The sequence below is a fragment of the Daphnia pulex genome, chromosome 4 (genome assembly GCF_021134715.1).
Source record: "Daphnia pulex isolate KAP4 chromosome 4, ASM2113471v1".
Classification (NCBI taxonomy): Eukaryota; Metazoa; Arthropoda; class Branchiopoda; order Diplostraca; family Daphniidae; genus Daphnia; species Daphnia pulex.
In genome coordinates, this window is record NC_060020.1 from 7,114,146 (window position 1) to 7,136,183 (window position 22,038).

A 22,038-nucleotide genomic window follows, 5' to 3' on the forward strand; every position below is an offset into this window, starting at 1 on the left:
TTATCTCTCCTCGACTCCTCCAAAAGCCCCGAGACTTTGGCTGCAAATTCATCTCTTGGATTTGTTTTAACATCTAAATTGATTGCTCCCCGGCGCGAGGGGGGGGGGGGGGGGGCTCTCTCTCTCTCTCCTCTTTCTTCTATAATTTACGAGCGGAATGTCAGGTGCACACGACCGGAATCAAAAGCTGGAAATCCCTTAGCGGCAACGGCAAGTTCGGGTTCAATATCCAACATTGCAGCAGACGACCACCGACCATTCAACACGACTCGCGTAAGTATTGAATAGAACAACAACTTGCACTCATCGGGCCCCGTACATTAACATGACAAAAGGCGAACACACAGAGGCCTATACAGAAAAATGTTTGCGCCAAGTCAAGTTGCGCGGCGGAAGAGAGCGATCATTCTGGGCGCCGAGCAGCGGACGACGTCTGCGACTGACAGAAAGCTTGTCCTTTGTACAATACCCGAATAATCTTCCGATGAAGGATTATTAGAATAATTATCATGGTCCCCGCTGCCAGAGACATGAATCATATGGTAATTCCCAGATAGTCAGTCAACAAGTTCATCTCAGTCCGAGCCGACAGAAAATAACAACTATAATATGCTCAAATGCGGATTTCAAATTCTGCTTTGCTCTTCCACCCAAAGCGCTTCCTGGTACAGATAGAAGCCAGCAGAAAATGTATCTATAGTGGATAGTGGAGCTCGGGTCGTTTGATGACCTAAAAACGCCCACAGATGAACCAACAAAGATCCCGTTGTTTTCTCCAGAAGTGGTACGAGCGATCTGGGTACATTAATTCAAGTAGCTTCCAGACAACAGCATAAAACATGTGTTGCTTGCTTCTGCTCTGCTCCTACTACCCACTACTTTCTGTACAACAAGATTCATGTCGACAGAATCGGGGCTTGAAGATTGTCTGCTGATGGGTGTGTGTGTGTGTATAAGAGCGGAGAAATTAATTTCGTTTAATTGAAACCCGTGGATTTGTCTTCTTCTTCTTTGGTACAAGATACAAGAGAGAGAGAGGCTAAACGTCTTTTGTGGCCGCTTTTAAAAAAGGGCTAGAGTAATAATGAGAGGAGAAGAGAAAAGGTCGGCCACTGTTGTCGCAGCGATGAAAGTCACCGGCGAACGAAGCTAACTGCAACAAGAGAGAAAGGAGACGATTTGTAGCCGAACGAGAGACGGAGGACTGAAGAATAATCAAGAGTTGAGATAAAGAGCGGGCGGCCCGGCCATATAAGAATATAAGAGACGGAGATATCAAATGACGCACAGCTACAGCTACAGCTACAGCTACACAGATTTGTAGCCGCGTGTGTTGTTGTTGTGTGCGGAATCTACGGCAATCAGGACTTTTAGTCGTGGCGGTACGACTGGCAAAAGTGAAGTAGCAGCCAGAACATCCCTCCTTCTCCTCCTCCCCTCTCCTCCCTTTTACTCTCTAGATGCTTTTACGACCCTCAGCATCAAACTCCAGCGGCCATTATCATAACCCCATTGTGTGTAGAAGAGACTAGACACAGACACAGCTAGAGACGAGAGAGAGAAACCTCCCACCACTATAGTCCTCCTACTCCTCCGGCTCCTCTTACAATAATCATAATCATAATGTGCACCAACCTCAACATGTAGCTTCCACCCACCATCCATCCATCCCTCCTCCTTCTCCTTCTTCACTCGGCTAAAAACTAGGCGCACAATACAGTCGGCAGAGCTCGAATAGAACGACTACTTACGTTACTGTATACATCCACATCAGAGATACAATAATAATCATAAAAAGAGAGATAAAAGAAGATCCCCCTGGTGTTTCACCAATAACTCATTATTAAGAAAAAAGGGGGGAGAGGAAAAAAAAAGCTGCCGATGGCGAAACACAGACAGACAGGACGACCGTTATTACACAGTAAACAATAGGAGAAACAGGCCGTCCCCCTTGTACAACTTGTATGCACGATTATTGTAGTAGGCGTATACCTTTTAACGAATGATATCGACATAAAAGTTTCTTGACTTTACTGAAAACATCCCAGGGTTGATTGCCATTACTTGAGCACACACAGCCGAAAAGTTTTCAATCCGGCAGAAGAAGAAGAAGAAAAACAGGAAAGATATGTAGGAAGTAGGAAAAGGAGGGAGGTTATATCCATTGCCAACCCCCCTACTCCCACTTCTTCTTTTCAAATGTCTGGCATAATAGAGTCGTTGCTGGAAAACATTGGGAAGCAACCGCCAGCTAGCTATTTAATACTAAGACTAGCAGTATGGCAGCATAGTAAGTGTGTATATGTACGGAAGTAATGCGACGTTGCTGTGGTGGGTTGTTCAGTGCTCAGCCTGGCGTGCTGATTAGTCGAATGGAGAAGCCAAAGAAGAAGAAGACTTTCGGTAGTGGTAGTGGTGGTACAACTACTACTACTACTACTGGAAAAGAGGGTTTCTCCTTTTAAAAAAAAGTGCAACTGTGTTCAGGAGCCGGGAGGAGTAACAACAGCTGGCAAGTCGCGAAAGGGAGGGGGGGGGGGAGGATGGAGTTATCGTTAATGTTGCGGTAATCAGCATTGTTCCAGCCAGTCAGGGAAGAAGTAGAAGAAGAAGCTTTCTAGAGGCTAGAGACTATAAAATAACATGAAGAAATGGAAGAGTCGGGGTAGGACGACGACGACGAGGAAGCTAGGCATTAAGTTTCTGAGAGCATAACATCAGCTGAGCGTCATCGGGCGGAAGAGAAGAAGGTATAGTGCGACTTTGTGCCGGTCGAATTAATGCTCAAACACACACACACACACACATACAATCAGGAAATGGGAGAGAGCGAAAAAAGGAAAACAAGAAAGCGAAAGAAAGAGATAATAATATTCTTGTTTAGTACGTTCCTTCCATCATCATCAAGCCGCTCCATCTTAACGTCAGTCTTAGGAAGAGACTTTGCAACTATAGGAGGAGGTGTACTATAGAGAGAGAGAGAGTCGAAATCTCTGTGTTTTGAGTCATGTCGCGCTGATGGCAGAGAGGGGGAGGACTTGACGAGACCTTTTGCAGGGGCTTGCAGCAAATGAGTAGAGCCTGTGTACTACTAGGAGCAGCAGCAACACGATGCATAAACATGAGAGAGAAAGGCCACACACACACACACACTGACTGACTACTACTATACAATCCAGTTGTAGGAAGAAGAAGAAGCTTTTCGCTGGTGGAGCTTGTCACAGAGGATGACACGCCATCAAGTCACGGCTCGACAGATACAAAAAGCCATCATCTTCCTCCTCCTCCCTCCCCTTCTACCCCACCCAACCCAACCAGCCTCCTCCTCCTACACTAGAAGGAATCTCGAGGACATCTCCAGACAAAACACAAGAGAATATGTTAAGTATAGATCTATTTATTATACATATATTAAACACACGCACACACACACCCACCCACAGAAGAAAATATCCAAACAAAATGGAATGGAAGAAGCTTATGAATCTTCTTCTTCTTCCTACCACCACACCCACTCTTTTAAAAAACCCAGAGAGAAGGAGCTTGATGACAATCAAACCCCCTTCCTAGCGAGAGAGTAGAAGGGTCTCTAAACAAATCCCTGCCTGATCATCACCCACACACACACATTTGCAAGGAACCGTTTGCGCAACTATAGGATACAAAAAAAAGAAGAGGGAAAAGAGCAGTTATAATGTTAGGTTGTCCCGCCCGTCCGCGATGATGACAGCCAGGGAGCGGTCGCCAATCTCCTCCGGCGGTAGCCAGAGGATTTGCGCCATCATCAGCATATTGAGCTCTACAACCCCCCATCCTTTTTCCTGCGCTCCTCTTTTGTTGGATGTTGATGACTTGTGTATATACCTTCATTAAAGGGATTTGATGATGAAGAAGAAAAGAGAGTACTACTACTACTACTACTACTAGTAGCTCGTCTAGCGTCTAGTATATACGCTGGCCCATTGGTGGGGCATCAATGCGGATCGATTCGCCTCTTTTGTCTCTTCTTCTTCTTCTACCGAATCGACAGCGAATAGAGGCGGAGGCCAGTAGATTTATTTTCCTTTTTGTCATTCGCCTTATTTCAAAAACAGCATCTCAGTGCATGTAACTGTATATATATACATTCGCATTCGAAAAGAGATATTTATCCCAGTCAACGTCCCGACACACACGATGGATACAAGAACGATGCCCCTAAACTACTGCTCCATACATGTATGTATGTTTTTCTCTCTGTGCTGCGTGTATGTATACTTCGCGGCTAGATGAGCACCGACAAAAAGAGAAGACACACGGAAGGAGGTTCGCAGCAGAAGCTGAGAAGAAGAAAAAGAAGAAGAAGAAAAACGTCCAGCGATTAGGTTGACTTTGATGGATCCGCTACTACAGCAATCCGGCCCGTGGCCTTTATTTTCTTCTTCTTCTTTTTATTTTATTTTATTTTATATATATATATTTTTTTTTCAACAGGAAACTTCCGCTCTACACCACCACCATGATCATCGTCGTCGTCTCCTTTAGTACGAAATCACACACCCATGAGGAAGGGGGGATGTCGAGTCTGCCGACGAGTGGAGTCTGTCTCACTTGATTTCCAATGCTTCCGCAATGAAATCGACGACAAAAAGTCACAAAGCCATGACTTGCACACACTCCTCTAGCCCTAGTGTTGTTGTTGTTGTCGTTGTATCCTATTGCAAGTCAAAACTTTTCCGAGGCCGCCTACACATCAGTTTTTGTGTTTGGCTCTTGTCGGTCGATAGAAAAAGAGGAGGGAAAAAGCAAAAGGCAGCCGAGTTCTCATCACGCTCCATCACGGTCAGTGAAGATAAGACAGCCAGTGGACAACAATAGCAACAATAGGGAGGAGGAGGGTCGCATCAATAAAAACAAAAAGTAACAAAAAAGAAAAAGAAAAAAAAAGAGACAACGGACGCGGAAGGGAAAAGATCTTCCTCGGTAAGTAAAACCACCACAGGGATAATTAAAGGTCCATTAGTGTGTTGGTGGTCATGGCGTTCATTTCCCCCCTCCCTTATATATATATATATATACTGTAGCTTGTGCCACTATGCGAACTATACTACTATACAGCCGAGAAAAGCTTTGTCTTTCTGTGTATACACCATGCAGCCCCGCAAACGGCCGACTGCATCAGTCGAGCGAAAGTAGTAAAAATAAACAAAAGCATTTTTGTTCTTCTTCTTCTTGGCGTCCAACAGACTTGACCGCCGTGACAAATGACCTTAACCGAACTGGACGACAGCTGGATTTTCTGATATATCCCCTCCCCTGATGTGCGTCTAACCTACGTCTATGTATACACACGCGCGCTGTGTGTGTTAAGTTTGTTTTAATTCCATCGCGATTTTCATGTGATTATGCGCGTTTGTGTATACAATTCTCCGAGCGCGACTATATCATCGCAGCAAGTACCCAGTAATGCGCATATTAATCGGATTTCATGGGCTAAAGAGCGCCCGGACGCAGCTCTACAAGAGGTCATAACGTAAAGTGGATCGTGTCAGGGAGAAGATCCAAAAAGGAAAGAAGAAGAAGAAGAAGGAAAAAAAAGAAAGAACCTGCTCCCGTTTCTTCGGATGGTGGAACACATAACACCCGTAATCGAATCACGGGCCTCTCCCTACGATAGACAACGATGAGAGTGTGTGTGCCAGACCTCTTGCCTCCCTCTCCCCTCAACAGCTGTCATACTGTCGTCGGCCATCATCCTCAGTCTTACTTTTAGAAGCTGTGCTCTACCCTCTCGGCTGCTGGCCCTGGCCACCGAGGCACCGAGCAAAGAAAAACACACAGCAGACAACACCATAGAACACAATCGGATCATCTGGACGATGTGTGTACTGGCACGAGCTCAGGGAAAAAGAAACAAAAAAAAAACGCAAATAAAAAAGAACGGGAGAACAACAGCAATCTTTCGACGTAGTAGTTCTAACATATCGCTTAATATCATTGGATCTTTTCTTTCCCCCCGTTTTTATTTCAATTTTTTGTTGTTTTTTTTTCTTATCCGCCACTCGAGACTGTAAAACAGAGGATCTACGACATGTGTCAATGTTCCAATTCTACGACATCGTTCAACAATTTCATTCCGTTTGTTTTACGATGATTTTTGTGAAAAATCTTTTTTTTTTGTCTCGTTCCCCTTTTTGAATCAAATGTTCTGTCGGTTCGCATGCGACTTGCATCAAATCACAAAAGAAAAAGAGGGGAGAGAAAATACCGAACGAGATGATGGATGGTGAACTACCGGAGAGTCTCATCACGGAAAAATATCGGGTCGAAATAAAATGAAACGAAAACGAAACAAAAAGAGACGCAACGCAACTAACCTGTTTTGCTGCGGCTCTTGTTTTTGTTGGAGGGAACTCTAGGAGCCAGGATGCTGCCGGATGATTTCTTGCCACTCTTGATGGATTGCCCCGACGTGGCTTGAATCAATCCCGACGACGATTCTGGTCCATCAACGTCGCCTTTGACCACCGACAAAATGCTGCTGCTGCTGCTGTTCCAATTTTGCACGAGTTGCACCAGGGGAAAATGGCAGACAAAAACCAGCGAATTAATATCAAAAGTGATTCATATTTTTCTGATTCAACATTGTTATTCTATAAAAGAGGAACAAGTGTCGTACTTGATTCGTTGAGTGACGTCGCGGGGAGTTGGGGATTGACCCTCGGGGGAGGTGGTTTCATCCTCTTCTTCTTCCTCCTCCTCCTCCTCGACTTCTTCCGGCTCGGTGGCCACTTCGGCCTCTTCAACGTCGTCTTCCGGCCGGCCGTCTACTGTGGCGACGTGGACCGACGTCGGCGTCGGCTGGAGGACTGCGGCACGAGACGAGGAGAGGAAATCAGAAGCGACAACGTTGTCGGCTCTGATGCTCGGCTTGTTGTTGGTGGCGGTGGTGAACGAGGAGGAAGAAGACGATGATGACGACGAAGAAGAAGATGACGAAGAAGAGGAAGAAGAACATGTCGCCAACAGCGGTTTGTTGAGGTTGTGATTGGCGTCCGACGAGCCGTTGGGGCTGATCGGGGCTCCTTCCAACATTTTGGTCGACGACGCCTTCATTGTCGTCTCCTCTTCGCTGTGAATCATCTCTTCTGCAAAAGACAAACAAAGACACAAAAAAAAACAAATTGTTAATTTTTTGGAGAAATGAATTTCAATCGCGGGATCGTGCAGAATAAACATGGAAATATGGGCGTGTACTGCTGCTTGTCTGTGGATCTCGCCACCACTTTGATTGTTCGCCCTTTTCAAGAGAGTCGCGAGACACGAGGCACTTGAGACTCTTTTCGAGTGCTGCTCGTTGCGGAAACGAGCCATCCAGCTTCCGGATCCTACACACACACATACACACATTTATACATTTATCTCGGCTCTCTCTCTCTATATAAAATTCCGGGCGCCTCATGTTGTGTGTGTCCTGTGTATTCATCGGTACAGCTCCCATATAAATATAACGTATACTCCATCCGACCGGATTCGCTCACCTTCTTCCGCCCCACCTCACTCTATTCCTCCGATTCTATACAACATCATCCCCCTCCCTTTTTTTTATATTTTATTCACTTTTTCTCCTCCCCACTCGGCTTTTGTATCTTTTGACTTGGCAGACGACGGTTGAATTATTTTACCAAAGAAATTTCCTTCCTACCCGCGAAAAAAAATTTTTTTGAAATCAAAATAGGGAAGGAATTCCCCGTCATTTCCAGCTGCACTGAAAGTTTTTCCTTCTTTTTCGACATGGGCAAACACACACACAGAGAGAGAGAAAGGAGGCGAAATATATATTTATATAAATATGAGAGATCAAGAAAATGTGTACGCTATAATAATAAATCCAGGACGTATATATATAGTGGCGGCAGTGGTGAGGGCGGAAATCACCCAAAAAGTCTTTCGTTCTTTCTCTCCTCTTTTCTTTCCCTTCCAACAAACCCAACGGGAAACGAGGGTCCCACTCAATCACCGAACGTCCCACCACTGTAACTTTTCAAGGCCCGTGAATTTCCAACTTATTTGTAGCTTAGCAAGCGCGCAGTGTAAAAAGAAAAAAAGATACAAGCAAACAAAAAGACGAATAAAATCATCAGAAAAAAGAAAGAAATTCGGGTTGGGACTAATCAATCAAAATGTTTCGCCGACCAAATCGGACGGGGATGAAATAAACAACTTCTCTCCCATCTGACACAGCAGACATCACGCCAATTGATTCCTCTTCAACTTTGATGACAAAACGGCATCATCATCTCTTATGCAGGGAGGGAGTCGTTTGCTCCGGAGCGAAGAGGAGGAACGCGCGTGAAAAATATCCATTTCAAATATCCCAAAATGTTCCGGAGTGGGGGAGGGAGGGAAAGACATACAAAATAAAAAAGAAACGACATTGGATATGGCACGCGCTTTTGTGTCCTGATTTTCTCTCTCCCAGACTCCCAGTGAAAAACAAACGGAGCCAATGTTTTGGTATAAAACTAAAAGTCGAGTCATAAAAACATCCGAGATCTCTCGAATCAATTCAGACAGGGATTGAACGAGGCTCCTATCACTTATTCCTTCTCAACCCCCCCCCCCCCCCCACTCCCACCCCCACCCCCGACCCCTGTACACAGCCTAAATAGTAGCAGCCAAAAGCGAAAATAGGGAGACAGCCGCCATATATATAAATATAAATATGACCCTCTCATCGAAGAAGAGCCAAAGAGTAGGAAAGAAAAAGAATATGATACAACAAAGTGCTCAAACGCGGAAGCGGGTGGAGAGAATAAACCACCCCCCCCCCACTCCGTCCACCCACCCACCCCTCAACCACCCTGAAAAAGTTTACGCTCAGCCGGACGTAACGCTCCTCGTCGGCGCTCGCTTCACTCGTCATAGCCGTCGTTTGTGACGGCGGCCGACGTCGAGCGTCGACTACTACGACTGACATTCGTTGCCTTTTCTCTCCGCTGCTGCTGTTACTGTTGCTGCTCGTGTGCGTTTGGCTGTTTTGTCGGTCGGTCGGGGGGTCATCCATTTCCATGTTTTGTCCCTGTCGGCCCTTATGTCTCTCCTGTCGACGTCCCTGAATGTCCCATCCAGCCCAAAAATTCTTTTTTTAGGCGACGACGGGTGGTTCTTTTCACAATTTCTATAATTTTCGAATGTTTCTCAGAAGCGAGCGGGGGGAAACTCGCATCGAATTAGAGCAAATCTCGACATGTTTCTCTCCTATTGAAGTCAAAGGGATGACGGAGGATGTTGATATTTTCTAACTCAGTTGGTCACCCAGTGAAAGGAGAGCAAAAGTTGATATGTCGAGAGACGTTAAAAGAGAGAGAGAGGGAGAGAGGGGGAGGACAAACAGTCTGCGGCTGGCTTTTATATTCGTCTAATGACGAACAAGCTTCAGCGCAACGCACCCATTTTTTATTTATATACGTAGACGGTATTGTATAAATGTATATAAAAGAGAGTAGCCGTCGCTGGCTGGCCGGGCCCAAAAGAAGAGAAGAAAAAAAAACTAATAGACTATGGTAACCCATTACACGCAGCACGGCACCACACACACACACACATGCAAGTCGTACAGTATACTGGTACTGATTTATTAATAATATTACACAACCGACGCGGAGAAAAAGGAGGTTTGTTGCCTAGTGACCAGCGCAAGATGGTCGAGACATGCACACACACACATTTTGTGCGTTTCTCTTTTGTTTGTTATATTTTTAGGAGCCAGGGCAGTTTCACGGTCGACCACAAATAACGCCACCGAAATTTCGGTTCCTTCTGTTGACGACAAATGGGAATATTTTCTTCTTCTTCTTCTTGGCTTGGGCGGAAACAAAATAAAAGAAAAAGGGGAAAACAACAATTGCTCTCGGCTATCTCGAGTCTACAGACTAAAAGTAGCAGCATCATCCTCCATTGTTTTCCTGGCTTGTTTTTATTTACTCGTCAAAAGTTCTTCTGTCGGGAAATGTGTGCAGATCATTAACTGGAGGCTTTACGTGCGTGTACTCGGCTCAATCCTCTCTCACTGACTGACTACTCATCCCGATGACGTGTACTCATCAAAACCGGTGCCATCCTCGCCTGACCTTTATTCCCTCTGTCTCTCGTCGCTCCTGTCGCTCTCATCAGCTCCAGCCAAGGAATCGGAGAGAATAGGAGCGACTTGAGAGAGTATATACACAGCCATATACTAGTGCTACTATTGTGTATATACGTAGTCAAAAGTCAATCAATCCGATTACTCTGCTGCTGCTGTGTATACTCCGGAGAGAGAGAGAGACAAGTGAAAGGCTTAGGAGACGGAAGGAGGCTGGATGTCGATCCAGCAGGGTAACAACAGCCAGTGAAACACTGAAACACTGATGAATTCAGTCTAATAGCATAATTCACTTAAATCTGAGCGAATTGAGAATACAGAGGCTGGCTGTTATTACGTCATAGTCGTATTGTACAATGGCCGTGTGGTGTATACAATGCCGTGATATCGTTGTATCAATCATTGAGGCAAGATGTGTTATGTGTGTGTAAAACCCTCCTCCCCATCTGCACCTCGATGGCGTCGGCCGTGTGCAGCACGGCCAACACCTCCTCACACACACACACACACCACCCTGAAAAACTCATGAGGGCTATGTGTGTGTGTGTGTGTGGGCTGTCAGCGTCCGGACGCCGACACTCCATCACTGACACACATATAAGAAACAGCCGACTGTGTTGGGAAAAATAAGAAGGAGCCAGGAGCTCGGCCACAGCAGTTGCCCGCTCTTATTGGACGTCTAACCTTTTGCCTGGGAAACGCTGTATAGTAGACGGTGGCCGTGGTAGTTAGCGGCGGTCGCCCCGAACGAATAACAAAAGAGACAGAGACAGAAAGGCAAGTCGGACCGGTCAAACTGGGTCGGTGATGGGGAAAAAAGAAAGAAAAAGAAAAATAACTTTTGCTGCAACGTATACGAGATTTTTCTTAGTCGGTATTTAGACGGGTTTGGTTTTTATTTTTTTTTTTTTTTTTGCCCGTCTTTCTTTGATTTGTTGGTGTGTGTGTCTGGGCATAGACTATGTGCTGGTTGCTGCTGCCCTATGGCGGAACAAGATGGATGAGGTGATGTGGCAAGAGATCAGCTGTCGGAATACCGTCCCGGCTAATTCGATACTTAGTGGGCGCAAATAAAAATAAATCAATAAAAAAAAAGCTAGGCGATGCGATCTGTACATGGGTTGCAGCGCCTCCCCGAAACATCCGTTCCATCAGCTCCTCCTTACGCCTGATGGATGATGACTCTGTCTGCGACAACAAAACAGACAAAAGGTAGTCTCTCCTATATAGACAGCGCAGAGAAAGTTGCCCTTTTCTTCGCCCCCTCCAACAACTTCTTCTTCTTCCTCTTCTTTGGCTTGGGCTGGCAATGATCCTCCAAGTCTATGATGAACCACACACACACACACACACGCCTCACAGCTTTCATATTTCCCCGGTATATGGCGCGTACGTACTAAATACGCATCCAGCCCGATTCGCCCGCGGTCTAGACATGAGCTATCAGTAAATATAACGCAACCATCCAATCAGCCCAAGAGAATCAAGAAGAAGAAGAAGAAGAAAAAAAAAATATAGGCCAGCCCAGCATGATAGCGGGGGTAAGAATTCAGTATTCCGGGCAAGCGGAATGGCAAAACAGCGGCACCAAAGCGGATTAGTACACCATGTTGAACGACGTCCTACATTATATATCTGTCCCCCTCTTTTTCCCTCCCGCCGGCAATAATAATACGTATATACAACAGCAGCAGCAGCAGCGTGAGAGTATAGTCGTCGTATATAATGCGGTTAACTGTGTATCTACTCTACGCCGCAGTTTTTGCCAGCCATCAAATGATGAAAAGCCCCTGAAGAATCAGAAAAGATATCTTCAGAGGTCCAATCAAACTTTCTGACAGGCACCAATGATTGTCTTACTCGTTTGAGAGCAAGACAATTTTTTGGTTTTGGGTTTTTTCAAATTGGGAATATCAAAACGGAAGGAATTGTGTGTTAACCACTGCTTGCGGTTTTCGAGGGAGAGCAGCGGAAGAGGATATGTTGACGGCACTCGAGGGAACCCTATGGCCTTTTGTTGTTTTGTGTTTTTCTCTTGGGCCAACTAGGACGGTTCCAAGTATCTGCTCTACTAGCGTTCGGGGTATACTCTTTGGCCGAAAAGGAGAGCCTGGCTATGTGTGTGTGTGTGCGGTTTTCGGGGTCTTTTAACCGCCGCGTGGAACGTTTTAGAAAGCGCCGAGCACTCGACGACGTTGTTGGGTTCCCCTTCATCTAAGAGCCAACGGACCTTATCATCAGCTCTATTCAGGGGCCCCCTCCAATCACCGCTGCTGCACCTTATACACACACATACATGCACAAGCAACTACTACACAGCGAGATATCGAATTCCCTCCCCCACAAAACATGCATTGAAACATCACACAAAATAAGTGTGTCCATTTCATCATTTCCTCCATTTCAAAAGCTCTTTCGCCCCATTTTCATCATTTCATTTCGGATTCTCATTGAACTAAAACCCGACCGACCGATCCGGCGGAGAAGAAAATGTCTTGGGCAACGGGCGAGGATAAAGTTCATTGGAGATATTTTGTTCCGATGGCTATCAATCGCCATTCGTTTGTGGATGGCCGGAATAAAACAAAAACATTGAGATGGCAAATAGTATAGTAACCGGCGTCTAGCAAACTCATCCTGTATATATGCTAATCAATCGACCATTTCTCCCTAGCTCGGTATCAACACTTGTAGTAACAACACATACATATATGCATGGTAAACAGCGCAGAAACAAAACGACCACCACCACCGCCGCGACCACACAGCACATCTTTACGTCATCTCTCTCTCTCTCTACAGTCTAATTCTACTCTCCTCCTCCGCACACCCACCCAGAAAGAGGAGAGAAAGTGAAGAAACGGGGGCGAGAGTATTTATTGATGCGGCGTTGCTGCGGGAATAATATAATGTCGTGTGAATGACGGCGCCGAGAAGTGAGAACCAACCAACCAGCAAGAAATATCACACAACCAAAACAACGAGAGCCATTGCGGGTCTGAGTTTTGATCAGGGCAATATATCAAGACGTTATACTTGTCGCCCTATAGAGCTATTTTGATTTGGGCTTTGGGCTTTTGTTTGGTTTGTTCCCGTCGACTCTCGCGCGCTAGCTGTTTGAGTGTCTCAAAAGAAACAATACATAACACATAGGAAAAAGGCAAAGAAGTATTATACGACATATCACCCCGCAGATTGGGCTTCACCGGCAAAAGCGACGCCGCTAGCTTCTTCTTCTTCTTCTTCCTCCCCAAGGATTATATGATGACATTTCGTTTGCATATTACTTTGATTCTTATCTAATATCCCCCACCCACCCCGATATATATTTCCCCTGCCACTTTCTTTTTTTTTGGCTATGCACACATAAAAAAAGCTGTGGTGGTGTCTTTCGCTTCAGATTAGAATCTCTTATCCATCCAGTTATTTTGGTTTTTTTAGCCTGTGAATGAAGAGTATTCCCTCCGCACACATATAATACAGAGAATTCTAGAGGGTCGTCTTCCAACTTTCTTTTTTCCGAGAAGGAAATGGAATGGGAAAGTGAAGAATGTTGGCCATCCAATAGAGTTAATAGGAAAGTGACTTTGGGGGACCCCGACCAATAGGAAAAGCGGATGGAGCAGGTAGCGGTAGCTAGAAGAGCTTCTCTGCCACCTGTTTTTCCGACTCCTCCCCTTTTTCCGGCTACCTGTGCGCGGCGCCACCTTCACACTAAGACAACGGCTATTGGTCCTTTGTTGCCCGCCCAATCCAAACAGAGAAAAACTTTACCGAGTATCCGAAAAAATAAAGGAAATCCTTTGTTTCTTTAGAAAAAAATCCAAACGATGATTCAAAAGACGTGAAAAAGTGTGTGCGTGACTCTAGTAACGTGCGGCAGGGGGCAGCTGTGTATACAGGGCCGGACTGACGGCCGGGCCGGCTGGCAAATCAATTACCAAGTGTGTGGCTGACAGGTTTTTTTTCTCTCTCCCCTCATATAATTCCACGGTTGATTAGCTCAACTCGCTCGTCTCGTTTCTCCGTCTCTCAGCAGCCAGGCAAAGCTGTTTCACATACCACACTGGGTTAATTGAATGTTTATAGATGGCTCAGCCCCCTGTGCAGCGCAACGGGAGGCCAGAGACAACAACAACACACACACACACAAATAAAAAAAATCTCTTTCTTTCTTTTTTTGGCATCGAGTCAAAACCGCTTTTGTTCGAGCTGCTTTTCAAAAAGAATGGACTCGTCCACCCGTGAGCTCTCCTCAAAAACAAATGAGTATTCATGAAGTTTTTAACCAATTCGCTTGTCATTATCAAAATGGACCGAGGAGGGAAATAAACTTACGGACGTTAAAAACACTCGAAAGATGAGATAGAAAAACAATGCGAGGGGGGCGAGAGAAAAAGGATCTTGGAAAGAAGCTATTTATTAGGCGACGCCAGTCCAGGGGACCAAAAGGGAGAGAGAGGGGGGGAGCGTGAGAATATGACACAAGAGCGAAAGAGTCGTGTTACACCTTTTTCGTCTTCTTCTTCTTCTTCATTTTCTTTCACTCAGACTACCAACAAAACAGAGAGAGAAAAAGTCATTGGTTCGCCTCTGATTTCTAACCGAGGCCCATCATCATCATTATCATTTTACCGGGGGTGGCAGTGTGCACTTTCGACGTATACATGAGGACGAGCGATGAGGGAAAACAAACACGAAGTTTCCGAAAACAAAACAAAACAAAAAACCCCAGTGAAGGCAAACAAAGACGAAGAAAACGGGAGAGAGAGACCCAACCGTTGTCGTCGTCTCCTCTTCTTCGCCTTATATATTTATATGTGTCTGTTGCCATTGCTAAGGGTTGCCAAGCAATAATAACAAATGGGCCAAAAATTGTCAAGTTTTTTCTATGACATTTCTCTGTCCTACTCCTCCTCCGCCAGCCGAAAACGCTGGTGTAAAATAAGAAATGGCTCCAGCCGCTGTTATACAGCCGAGCTGCCAGCCCATTGTTGAATTGATCAAGTGCTGCCTCCCATCCGTTTGTTGTTGTTGTTGCGTCTGTCTAGGGCGTCAGGATCACGAGTTATACTACTACATCGTTTTACATCTGTGAATTGAATCAATTGAATCAGAACCCCGTAGGAAAGAAGAAAAAAAGAAAGAAAGAAAGAAGGGAAACTAATGCAAGACGACAGGGCCGGGTCCCATCAAATCATCTCTTATTACTGTTTATACATTTCCCTCCCCATCGCTCGCTTCTTTCCATGTCACATCAATACATAAATACATGTGCATGTGTGTAATAAAATAAAAGTGTCTATACATATAAGAAGAAGGGAACCTCCCGTGTGTGTAGTACTACGTATAAATCGTATTTATACAACCCCCGGAGAGAGAGACACACACAGAGAGAGAGAAACGGTTGGCTGCGCTTTACAGATATAAGAAGGGGGTAGTGTAGCAGTTGTAGGAGCGCGAAAAAACGGGGACTTGAAACTTTATTCAAAACGAACGGGGTAATAAACGGCGCAAAAAGGAAAACAAACTTGCACACACACACACACACAGAGGCACTTGGAGATTGTGAGAGTGAGAGGTACTTGAGAGTTGAGCGTTTTTAACACAACTCGCATCTTCAGGTCCCCTGTTTTCTTTTATACATCTGCATTTTTCTTTTAACAAGTTTGGGAATTTTCAAAAAATAAGAAAATAAAATAGTTAGATGAGAAAGTGAAGGAGAAAAAGGATGTCGAGATTCAAATTCCCATCGGCTCTCCCACGTAGTCGACAAAAACAGACGCAGACACTCAACTAGCGCATACTACCCCACGTGAAGGTTACAAGGTACACCCGTCAGCCGCAGAAAGACGATGACCTTTGGCATTTGGATAACGCCAGAGATGAGACAAGTGAGAGCGAGAAAGAGAAGAAATGAATCCATATACAACGTAAGATTCATTGCAACATCCCGTCGTCATCATCCGCAATCGAAAAAACAAACCTCTGCAGGAAATCAAATCAAAACAGAAATCCGGTCGTGATACGGCGGTGCGGGGATGGACGGGAACGAGCCAAATTGGATAGACGCGCCACATCTAGCGGCGACAAAAGCAACTAGCAAACACATTCATCCGGCCCCCAATAAATAATTCACTCGGAGAAACACACACAACACAAAACAAAACACATCCCAATAATAATCTCTATCGACAATATAATCATATCAAACGATACTAAACGTCCAACATTGAACGAAAAATATGGGAAGGTTATTCTTTCTCTGTGGGAAGAATCTGTTGGGCTTGTTTCAGATTTATAATATTGACGCCGAATCGACTGCCCATAGTAGTAAAATAAGAAATAGAAAAAAATACTTTGGGATTGTGTAGGAATGGAACGGTATTTCACGGTGGAAGCGATAGAAAAAAAAAAAGAAAGATGGGGGGACGATGTTGTTATATATGTTATATGGATTGACGGTCGCAAACTGCTGGCCGAGTGTGTTTATTTCTATTTGGGTGGAGCCAGTGTCGTGGCATAGAAACAAAAAGAAGAGGAAAATGCCAGGCCGTTTTTCTTCCTTCCTTTGTCTAACCTTAGACCCCCCTCTTAAATCTCTTTCCTCTTGCTGCTGCTGCTGCTGTATGTGCTCCCGGTTTATGACTTTGGAGGGACTTTGCCGATTGGTTAACAAACAATAGGCGAAGTAGAAGGAAACTCCTGATTTAATGGTCAAGGTGCGGACCCTCCTCCCTTTCCCAAGAAATCCAATTTTTCTGTCCAAAATATGGATCATAAAATAAAAGGGGGGAAAAAAGAGAGAAAATGTTGCCGACTGGAACAATTTATGATTATGATTTTCTGTCACCAAACTATGTAAGTAATAAAAAGAAGAATAAGAATAAAAATAGAAGCCAAAAACGACGGCCCTCCATTCTATACGCACACGCATATACACACACGCACGCAGAGAGCTCCTCCTCCCCCTTGCTCGTTCTTGTGCTTCACCGCCCGCCGTCAGCCTGGCGCCTGGGGATGGAACCTGTCTCCTACTACCGTTCGCTACTCCTGCACACTCTTCTCTCTCTCTCTCGTCCTATTTCCGCCTGTATGCAGCGTACCCCTATTTCACAAGGGAGAGACATGTGTGTGAGTGTGTAGTTTCTTTGTTCTCTTTGTTCCAGTCGCCCTGGTGCCGACCAATCGGTGAGCAGTGTGCAGTGCTGCGTGTGCCTTTTTATCACGTGCACACCCCTTACACCTGTGAGTGTTGGTTCGCTCACAGGTAAAACGGCCCTTTTTCTGATTGGGGGACTCGATTTGGGTTCGCCACACCCTCTTTCTCAGGTCTCAACTTATGGCGGAACAGGTGCCTTGGTAACGCTCCAAACCAATCACTTGAGTGGCTTTTTTCTTCTGAACCCAATAGAAGAAAACGTTGATTCGGTTACGGCATTTCCCAGGATGACATTTGGCGTTTAAGAATTTTGGCTCCGGTTGTTGGAGCCTGGAGGAAAAAAAAGAAGAAAGAAAGAAAGCAAAACAGCATTGAAGGGAGGGCAGGTGAATGTCAGTTGCGGCTGTCAGAGACGAATTCGTAGCATAGGAGGCGACTCTAGGAGGAGGTGAAATGGGAAAAAAGCGGAAACTTGTGAAGGGTGGCATCTTCAAGTGGTTTTTCTCCGGTTCGACTGGAGTCGAGAGATGAGGAGACATTGAAGATGGCCGTGCGAGTATATGGGAGGCAAAAAGCAAAGCAGAGCAGAGCAGAGCAGAGGCTGGCTCTATGGAATATATATAAAATAAGGCGGCTCCTTCTCCTCTCGCTGCACTATGTATAAGGCGGCCAGGAGCCACTTGAAGGGCGCGAGATGAGCAAAGCTGGGCGAGAGTCAGCAACAGCTGCCAAGGAGATAAAGTTCCCGTGTGAAAATGGCCCCGTTTCGCTGTTGCTGCGCTTTTTACAACCCTGGTAGGCTGGAAATCAACGAGATGCTGGGGACAGGAAGAAGTAGAAGATACTGCACAACTTCTAATCAAATCCAGCCAGTCAGCCAGTCCCAAGTCCATTGCGACGCACACCGAGAGAAAACAAACAAAACAACATTTCCCCACAAAAAAATGAGAGCAAAAAACTTGGTGGGTTGTGTGAAAGGTGGCCCTCTGATGACATCACCACAAACTTCAAACCGTCTGGCCATCGAAAAACGACGAGAAGAGAAGAAGAAAAATCAGACACACATTGACCTAGAAAAAATGTAATGTGGAAATGATAACCACAGCCTGTCTACCTCCCCTCCTGCGCGCACAGTAGTCATTTGTATAAACAACTACCACTGTGACAGCCGAAGAAAAACTCCAAAAAATCCAAGTCGGAGGGGATGCTGTTTTGCTAGACAGTAGACCCCCCTCGTCATCCGATATCCACCACCAGCACATCTTGATTTCATTTTCTCAAGAATAGCCAACCGAAAAAAAAAGTCGCCCTCATTTTTTTTTCTTCCCTTCCAAAAACAAAAGAAAAACGGTCAAAACTCAAATCACACACACACAGCGCGCCGTGTCCTCAAAACTCGGCAAACTCCTATTAACATCCTGTTGTCATTTCGAATAGTTTATAAGAAAATAACAAATAAGTCATTCTGCCTTCGTGAGTGCACTGCAACGTTCAGAAGAAAAATAAAAGAAGAAGATAAGAATAGATTGATCGCCGATCTTTTTTCTTTCCTCCGTTGCCATCGAGCCACGGTTGCGCTTTTTTTGTGTGTGTCTTCTGCCTTCTCTTATGATTCTCGCTCATCATCAAGTGCGCACACAACTGCAGGCTCCGATAAAAGAAAAAGAAAAAGAACAGATGGGAGGTGGCACAGAATAGAAACACAAAAAAAGAAGAGCGCAAACTGCACCGTGAGCGCGTTCGATCCGTCGTGATGCATCGTCGTCATTTCCTTGCTTTCTCTCTCTCTCTTTCTCTATCACCCCTTTTAGCATTATATTATGCCTTGTGCGTAGCTGTACGTGTACTGTATCTCTTCTTTTTCTCTCCGTGTTCACGCCATCCGGCACCTTCACGAATAATCAAATGCGGCGAACTTACATAACCAACAAGGGAAATTTGAAACGATAAGATTTCGGGCTGGTAAAAGAAATAAATCCCAGTCGAGTCACGGATTTTCATTCGTTTCCCTTTTTCCAATTGGATTTATTTCCTTAACTTCACAAAAATCGTGATGGATGATCGGTTTAGAGCGGGATGAGAGCGACAGCATCTCTCTATCGCCCTTTTTATTCCCGCCGTTATAGGGGAGAGAAAAAAGATATTATATAATAAATAGAGGGAGAGAGAAAAGGAAAGAAACGAAGAATAAATCAAATCCATTCGAGTTTTTAGGCCTGGGATTCCGCAGGGCGCTCACCAAATCAGAGAGGAGGAGGACGACGCCGCGGAATACATTTCGAAAGGAGGACACCACTAGAGAGAGTCAAGGAAAAGGCCAAGAGAGTTGTGCCCTTGATGGATGGTGGATCATTTCCAATTCAATCCTGGAATGAATCACACAGAGCATAACGAAACACACAAGTGAGTCGAGAGAGAGAGCCGAGATAGAAAATCGTCTATGCTTCGAGAGTTTGGCGTCTAGAATCAAACCGGAATCCGGAACTTCCGCAACACTATATAGAATCAGGGCATCAGGAGGAGCAGCCCAGTCGAAAAGACGACACAAACACACAAGAAGAAGAAGAAGAAGAAGAAGAAGAAGAAGAAGAAAACGGAGATGGATCGACTCGATCGTCAACGGCTTTTCAAAACACACAAGAGAATAGCAACCAACTCTAATAACTTGTATCAAAGTTGGATCTATTTCCAACAAATTATATATCTTCAACAGCATTCCGAATTGACGCACATATTGCAAGAAGAGAATGGCGCAACTTTGGTCGACGACGCAATTTCCCTCGATCAAAGTCGATTTCCAGATAACACGGCCGACTATCGCTAATGAAGATCTTTCCGCAGCTGCGTTGAGTTGTTATTGTTATTACATTCCCTTAACAAGAACGATTTTCAAAAAGCCTTTCCCTCTTCCCCTAAAAAAAATAAGCAATTTAATGTAATAAAACCCACTGATTTTTCCACCCGTAAAAAAAAAAAATCTTTGAGCGGTACATTATACGGCGAATGAGAGAGTAAAGCGGTTTCTTCATCAAACAAGCTTAACCAACGCACATATAGGACTCGGTGTGTAGCCATCGGCGCTTCCTATTATTATACAAAGACTTTTTATATACAGGGCAGTGAGTCCATCACCGGGAAACGTCTTGAAAGTGGAAGAAGAAGAGATGAGGATTACACATACCTCTTGTCTTTTTAGGCCCAGCCCAGAAGAGTCAATACCTTTCGGATCCCCGTTCTCCCTGACTCTGCAAAGCCGGACACGGCCAACCAACAGCCGGGCAGTAAATAACCCTAATCTGCAGCGTATATACAGTATAGCCCACACACACACAAGAGAGACGACATATATAGACAGAGCAGGTGCATTCATCGAAGCCCCTCTGGCGGAGACAGAATGGGATCGATAGCCGCCGCTCCCGAATCTTATTCGTCGATTACATATACTGTTCTAAGGCCGCCAACCAGCAACGGTGATGGCTACTGCACATAAGAGCCGATGGATGGACTCTGCCTCAAGAGCCAACTGTGCCGGAGCTATAAACTAAGTCCGCAGTGACCTCGACTTTGTTTGATGGTGGAAGTAGAGAGGAGGGGGTGGGAGGAAGGGGCCGAGGATCCTTAAGGATCGCCAAGCCCAGCACAGTCTTGTATACGGTACTAGTAGTCGTACGTAGTAGTACCTATCGAGTATGTGCTGTATATACTTTCTGTATGTTGAGCGGGAGAGAAGCGGGGGAGCAGCACATAGACACGAAGTTTCGAATAAGCGGCCCGGATGTGAAAACTTGACGACGACTGGCCATTTGAGATGACGGCGGTGGTGGCTCATTAGCGATTCAAGTCATTGCGCAACCTGGGGGGGAGGAGGTTATCCAGCAGCCAAATCATAAACCGTCACACACAGCTACAGGCCGCCGCCGTGTGTGTCCGTCGTTCGGTGCTTCCACTTCCACGTCGGATGCGGCTGATTTCGTTTCCTAGTTTGACATGTCATCCATCACGTGAATGTCAGCGTTTTCCCGACGTAGTAGACCTCCAATCAGATGAGGACGGACGGACGCAGCAGAAGGCCTCGATTAAACGGGCTTCAATGAACTCGCGCTGGATGAGAGAGACAAGCGTCCCTGTGCTCTCCGCCCGGTGAAAAACTTTTTCTCCTCTGCCCCCTGGCCCACAGTAAATTCAATCAGAGTCGAGAAAAGAAGAAGAAGATAAACGAAGAAGATAAACGAAAACGTTGACTGGACAGGAAAATAAATGAAATGGAAGCTCTTAAGGGAGTTGACTGGGCTGTGTAGCCGAGGTATTTATAACAGCCCATTTCTACTCGGCTACAAAACTCTTGTAACTACCGTCTGAAACACAATGATAGGAGGAACCAAGGAGAAAGGAGGAGGGTCTTACGACGACGGTGCGCAGGTGTTGCCATCCATCCGGAAAACGAACCCCTCGACTGTTTTCCTCGAGTCACACACGCAGGAGTCGTCAAAACTTATTTGCAGATACTTTTGTTTTCTGGGGAGGGGAGTACGTAGTAGTAGAAAACAAAAATGGCCGATGGACGAGAAAAAGAGAGAGAAAGAAAAGGAATCCAATTGGAACGGAACCGAGTCTGCACCGGTAGCTAGCCAACAAACAAATGGATCGCGGGAATTCTTTGCCTTCCACGAAAAGAAAAAAAAGAAATCCAAAACCAAGCTAAGGCAAAATATGGCGACCCGAGTCTTTTTTTCTTTTCTTTTCTAATTGCTGG

General features: G+C 45.3%; 1 protein-coding gene across 4 annotated transcripts in view; it reads right to left on the reverse strand.

The window, feature by feature from the left end:
- The window catches only part of LOC124193137 (zinc finger protein 1-like), a 43,926-nt gene that overhangs the window by 15,076 nt on the left and 6,812 nt on the right, over positions 1–22,038 (reverse strand). The window contains exons 3-4 of one of the 4 annotated variants that reach the window (XM_046586794.1): positions 6,659–7,127; positions 6,357–6,529 (exon numbers count right to left, since the gene is read on the reverse strand). In XM_046586794.1, the coding sequence (XP_046442750.1) occupies positions 6,357–6,529; positions 6,659–7,127 (642 nt within the window). The remainder of the gene's footprint in view (positions 1–6,356; positions 6,530–6,658; positions 7,128–22,038) is intronic. The other 3 variants (XM_046586795.1, XM_046586798.1, XM_046586797.1) reach the window with 3 other exon arrangements.